Below are 6,727 nucleotides of genomic sequence, written 5' to 3' on the forward strand. Positions count from 1 at the left end.
TGTATCTTCTTTAGTACTACTACTTTCCTTCTGTGGCTGCTTCCCTGTTGCTTTACTTGAAGCCTGGGCAAGCACGGTGGGACCAGCTTCTTCTGCAAGCAACAGTGCTCTATGTTCTCTTTCAAGGTGATATTTCATGTTGCTGTTAGTAAGATGTCCAATAATTCTTCCACGGCTCACCATCTTTTTACAATGGATACATTGTCCAAATCTCTGGTCAGCCACAACATGATAATGATTCCAAATCTTTGATGTCCTTGTACTGTTCCTTACTCTAGGCTGGATACTTGTCATTTTCATACTAGTAGTAGAAATAGTAGTAGTAGTAGTAGTAGTCACACGTGGATGTTCAAATGGTGTAGGGGACAGGGTACCAGCAATACTGCTGGCACTGGCAGTAGTTGTTTGTTTTGCAATCTGACTAACATTGTCATTGCTTCTGTTCTCCTCCTCCTCCTTCTCCTCTGAATGTTTACTAGCCAAAAACTCCTGATCATCATCCTCCTCCTCCTCCTCCTCCTCCTCCTCAATATCTGATTCTTCATCATCATCAAATATTTTCTGTAGCACCATTCTTTCATCTAATCTTTTCACCTTTCCCTCAAATTCTGCTCGTTCCTTCCCTTGCAACAAGTTTCCTTGCACTTCTACATCCTCTTTCTTCTCAAAAAATCGCAGTTTTTTCCTAGGGACTGGCAGACAGCTCTTTCCAGTAGCACTATCACTAGCAACACGTTTTTTTCCAGAGGGTACTGGTAGGGGCATTATGATCCTGTGGTCAAAGAAATATATAATAAATATAGTACATTAAACAAGTTAATAAATTAGTTTGGTATTCATTTTTAAAACTTTATTGAGCTAATAGCATTAGCTAGCTAGCTAGCTATTGCTAAGGCTACCCCCAGACCACAGGACAAAGAAGGATATAGTGATTATTTTTTATTAGTCAGTGAGTGACACTGACAATTGATAATTTGATATAGTATACTTACTAATATATTATATTGCAATTTATACCATGCATTGGCCAGAACATCAAACTGCAGCAGACTGAGACTGAAACTAGGCTGCAATACTTCAGTTCACTCATTACATTAGCCTCCTGGCAGGACTGGCTAGGCTTTTCTGTTAATACTACATGCAAGCCAAGCATTGAGGTTAGAGAAGTCCTATTCTTATTTTTTCATATCCTTTTCAGGCCTATTCTGTTCTTTGGACTAAAATAACTTCTCCCTCCCACTTCAAGTCTTACCCACAAATCTCACACACAGGAGCAGAAGCCTTAAGCCAAGCACAAGAAACATAATATAGGATATTGGACAGACTATTGGCCAATTATAGGTTTAGTAGTAGAATTGATTTGATAGTAGTGACTCACTGGCTTTAATAGCTAGTAGCCAGTGACACTAGGCTAATAGCCAAGCTAGCTATTAGCCTAGTGTCACTGGCTATGGCTAGCTAGCTATAAACACTATTAGTGATAAATCTAGTAGATTACACATACATCTATATAATATTGATAAATATAATATTATATAATTTTATATATTTATAAATCTATTAAAACTCTACTGCTACAATGTTCAGAAAGCAGTCAAAGCACCTACCTTGTCCTTTATAAGCAAGCACTGCTGCTGGACTGGAGTGCTGGTGCCTGCCTATGCCTAGGCTAGGAATGCTGCGAACGAAGAGCTCACTCAAGAAACAGAAAAAAAGAGTAGAGCTCAGCTCAGCTCACTGGTTGTGGCTATTGGCTATTTTGGCTAGTGGTACTTGGCTGCTAGCAGTAGCTATATGCTACTGTGGCTAGTGGCAATGGCTACTGGCTGGCTGGCTAGTATCATAGGCTGATACTAGTATCAGCTAGCTAAGCCAGCTAGCAGCTACCCCTTATTAATAACAATAAAGGCTGTATAATATTAGCTATCAATCAACAGCTGCAGCTAGCTATAATGACTGATTGACTGATGTTTTCTCCTCAAACCCACAAAACAAAAGCAACACATAAGCAGAGCACCCCTTATTATATAGCTATTATAGCTACCTATTGACTAAAAGTAGGAGGGAAAATAAACCTATTAATTTAAGTGGCCAATTCAAAAATGATGCAAATGAATATTATGCATAATATATCAAACAAATTCTAGTCACATGATTGATGACTTAATCACAATATCCACAGACACACTACTACAGTAGGATTAGAACTTCAAGCTAAAAGCTAATAGCTCTATCCCCCATTCCCATTCCCCATCCCCCATATAAAACAATCTGTAAAAAACAGCACCTTGGCTGTTGGTAACCTTGGTAATGAATAAAAAACAAGAAGACACCCAATAGGAATACATATTCAACCTTCAATTTAAAAAAAAGTGTCAATTTAGTATCAATTTACGTTAGTGCGCACTAACATATATCAACGCGCACTGCCATGTACTGAGCGCGCACTAATAATCCGTTAGTGCGCAGTATGGTGAGGCGCCATGTACTGCGCACTACGTCCAGCGACTGCGCGCTAACGGATAGTCCATGCGCACTAACATCCGTTAGTGCGCAGTAATAAAAAACCGACTTTAACCCGAAAATTCGTGGAATTTTGATTCTTTTTCCCAACTTCCCCAACAATGACGATTTAGACAATGTCGTTGGCATTGACTAAATCGTGAAAAACGATTGCACATCTCTAGAGATGAGTGCTCACAGCCACAATGGAGAGAAAAGAACCTGAAGACAGGATCTGGAGAGAGGGGTGTGATGGCTGAGCGAAGAAAAGTTGGGAGGTCATTCTAATGAAAGAAAGAAAGGGTCTTCCACCAGATGTAGGTAGCCTGGGACAGAGAGAAGAGACAAGAGTTAGAAGAGAGAGATGGATAGAAGCAAGTTCAAAGAAATAGACAGGAGTCATGGAAACCCAGGATGTAACTGAGGAGTTGTTCCACTTAACACCATTAAGTTCTTTCCTGGGAGCTCATGGCCACCCATCCCCATTTTTGGCCGGTGGAACATTCTCATAGATATTCTTCTCAACTTGGGGCTGCCCAGAATGAAGATAGCTGACTGTGTGGGCGAGTAAACACAAATGACCATCAGGCACACACACATCCAGGTACTGGTAGGCGTGAAGATGTCCAGGAATATCAGAGCCTCCAAGAAGTAGAAGCACACGTAAAGGAGCAAAAGGGAAGTGACTGTCTTGGCAGCCCTCAAACAGGCCTCTACCCGGGGTGTACTAAAGTTGGCCCTACCCTGCTCCATCCGCCTGCTGTGTACACACAGGGATGTGACAATGAGTATGTTGGAGACCCCTACAAGGAAAAGAGGTAAGAAGCAGCCAATGATGTTGTTGAAGAGGAGATAGTAGAGGTTTAGCTTAGAGAGAGCCTCATCCAAGGTGGTGTTTGCCATGAAGTTGTCACTGGTCATGTTATTGATTGGGTCTTTGTAAATACTCCATGCTGCAGGCAAGATGATGAGTAGAGAAATCAGTACGGACCAGAGGAGCATCCAAGACACTGGTGAAGAGATGCTCTGCTTTAACTGGACTAGAATCAGGAGAGTAAAGAGGATGATCTGGAGGCAGTAAAAACCACAGAGGCAGACCGTGAACCAAAAGCTAGAGAAAATGGTGAAGAATAGGAAGATGGGATAGGCTTGGTCTGAGAAGTAAACCTTGCTGCATTGGAACACGCAGAATTCATTGGCTGTCATGGTGAACTGGAAACAGATGTTGAAGGCACCAAGTGTGGACAAGATGAGGACACAGGAATTTGTGGCCCTGCATTTAGCTTTGTCCAGGCAGTTCACTGCCACGATAAACACATTGATCAGGATTCCCACCAGGTTACTTAGCCCCAGGATGATCATGGTGATGATCGTAAACAGTGGTAGCATACTGTTTCTTTGCGACTTTGGTTCAGGTTGCTCTGCTTGAGGCTTCTTAGGTGGACTCCTCAGAAGTGGTTATCCTTACTTCAGAGGCTTTGATGGTCTCTAAGGAATAAACAAGAATCATTTAGAAATAGGCAACTTATTTAGAAAATTAAAAGTTGAACAGAGGATAGTCAGGGTGCAATGACAGCTCTACTTGGTAGATGTCATTCAATACAGAGAGAGTGAGATAGTCCTGGTTTTCAGCCATTGCATGCATGAACGTGTAATCCCAGCATGTACAGATGGAAATCCAAGACTGGCTGGGCACCTCCCTACAGACAGGGAGCTATTAAGTTAACTCAGGGGATGTCTGGAATTGCCTGTGTCAGTAGAGGTGGTAGCAACCAAAGCCATGAAAGACTTCAAGTATGCTTGGGTCAGGTACCCAAGGTGGTGGTATGGGCAGAAAGGGGGAGATAACTAGAGATTTAGTAAGTAGGTCAGCTGGGCAGATTGGTTTCACCATGTGGTTCTTATCTGCAGACAACCATTGTGTTACTATATCATTCAAAAGGCCAGGACCATAAAACTTCTCAAAGGCCCTTCCAGGCCTCCAGAAGCAGATGAGTGTCCGATACCCGTTCTGTGTGCCATGGTTACGTAATGGCTGCAGTAGATGGTGACACTGGCTAGCTCAGCTAAAGCTCTACAAAAAAAAGAATATCCTTCTTGTATTTATGTCATGAATTTGTGATAAATGTTGTCTTCCAACATTTTGTTTTCATAAATCTGGGGAGAGGATAGAAAAATTCTCCAGCACAGTATCGCACCACGCTAAATCAGAGCAGCCATATGCAAGCCGGATTCAAAGGGCTCTCAACAGTGGAAGAGGAACTCTCCCCCACGGGGTCTCTCAAGCAGTGTGAGCTGGGATTTTTCACTGGAAAGAAAGTCAGGGTCTGCATGGAAAATAAATTTTGTTTTGTTTTTATGTTATTTAATTTATATTGGTTTGTATTTTTTTTTTTTTTTGCAGTGCTCACATTATTTGCAAATAGTGCACTAAAATAATTTAATCCTGTTATAAAAGATCAGAAATGACATAAATTATTTCATTATGTATTTTGTGCCGATTCAGATGGGAAATGATATAAGAAATGCTTTTGATGTTTTCAGGTCTTATTAAAGCGCCTGCCTGTCCCTAAAAGGAAGTTTTAGGGCAAGACATCACGCTAGAAGGCTCAGAGGAGAGAGACAGACTCAGGCGTAACGTAAGACCTCTCGGTGTCACTTTGCTGACTGAAAGTGGAGCGACTGTTCCAGCGTCTTGATGACACGCAGACAGGGCAGCATGAAGTAGATGTTTAACAACTCCTATAGGCTCTGTTGTTGTTGTCTATTATGTCTGTCTATTGTTTTAACTTATATTGTTTAAATTAATTTGTTTATGACTGCATAGCGTGAATGTTATTTCGTTACCTGCTGAGCTTTGTAGATCAGCGGGCTACAAATATTTTAAACAAATAAATAAAAGTAGCAACAGGCTGGGAGGAATGGCCTAGTGGCTGGAGCGGAGGGCCGAGGACCAGGGTCGAAAGGGCTTCAAAGCCTGCTGACGCTGCTTGCAACCGTGGACAATCCACTTCACCCTCCATTGCCTCTGGTACGAAGTTAGGGCCCGATATGATAAAGGTGTGCGCAGACTCTACCCCTGATGCAGCATTAGCTGCTTCCCCGCACACTGCGGAGGAGGTGCGCAGGCTTAGCCTCCTCGTTTCTTATCGCCGCGAACGTGGCTCCTGCTCAGAGGCGCAGTGAAGTTTCCAGCGCTAGTGCCAGTCTGCGGGAAGAAGCAGGAGGTCTGGTGCCGGGACCTGCAGTCAGGATTTACGGGCGCAAAGCACGAGTATTCTGTGCATAAAATATGGTGCATGGGCACAAAAAAAAAAAAAAAGGTTTTCTAGAGGACACAGCCACGAAACTTGCATCTGCGCAAGATTCTGCTCGCCGTGAGCCTTGGCGGGAGGATTCCTGGGCAATGGAAGATATTTTCCTTCTCTGTGGTTTTTGTGCTGCTTAAAAAAAATGGGAGTGAGGAGGCAGAGGGATCTGGGAAAGCAGCAGAGGAGGGCGTTTTGACTGTTGCCTTGCAAATCACCGTCGGGCGTGGGACGGGTGGGGGAGGCTGCGTGTGCATGGGCCTGTGGAAATTACATTCAGGTACTGTAAGTATTTCCCTGTCCCCAGGGGGCTCACAACTTGAGTTTTTACCTGAGGCATTGGGCTGTAAACCAAGAAAACTAAGGTTTAAGTCCTGCTGCCCCTCCTGAACTTAGGCAAGTCCAATGCCTCCACTCCAAGGAAATTCAGCTTTTAGTCCCATCAGTCATTGTGTAACCCTAAATCCTAGATTCTGAATCCCACTGCTTCCACCAATCATTGTGTAACCCTGAGACCTGGGTTCTGAATCCCACTGCTTCCACCAATCATTGTGTAACCCTGAGACCTGGGTTACGAATCCCACTGCTTCCACCAATCATTGTGTAACCCTGAGACCTGGGTTACGAATCCCACTGCTTCCACCAATCATTGTGTAACCCTGAGACCTGGGTTACGAATCCCACTGCTTCCACCAATCATTGTGTAACCCTGAGACCTGGGTTACGAATCCCACTGCTTCCACCAATCATTGTGTAACCCTGAGACCTGGGTTCTGAATCCCACTGCTTCCACCAATCATTGTGTATGTAACCCTGAGACCTGGGCTCTGAATTTCACTACTTCTTCCATTTATTGTGCAACCCTGAGACCTGGGTTACGAATCCCACTGCTTCCACCAATCATTGTCTAACTCTGA

General features: G+C 43.4%; 1 protein-coding gene across 1 annotated transcript; it reads right to left on the reverse strand.

Moving 5' to 3' along the window:
• Nucleotides 1-2,901: 2,901 nt before the first annotated feature.
• Nucleotides 2,902-3,891, reverse strand: LOC115078571 (taste receptor type 2 member 40-like). The gene has a single exon (XM_029581500.1). The coding sequence runs from the start codon at nucleotides 3,889-3,891 to the stop codon at nucleotides 2,902-2,904; it is 990 nt and encodes a 329-aa protein (XP_029437360.1).
• Between the last annotated feature and the right edge of the window lie 2,836 nt (nucleotides 3,892-6,727).

Source organism: Rhinatrema bivittatum, chromosome 16, assembly GCF_901001135.1.
Source record: "Rhinatrema bivittatum chromosome 16, aRhiBiv1.1, whole genome shotgun sequence".
NCBI lineage: Eukaryota > Metazoa > Chordata > Amphibia > Gymnophiona > Rhinatrematidae > Rhinatrema > Rhinatrema bivittatum.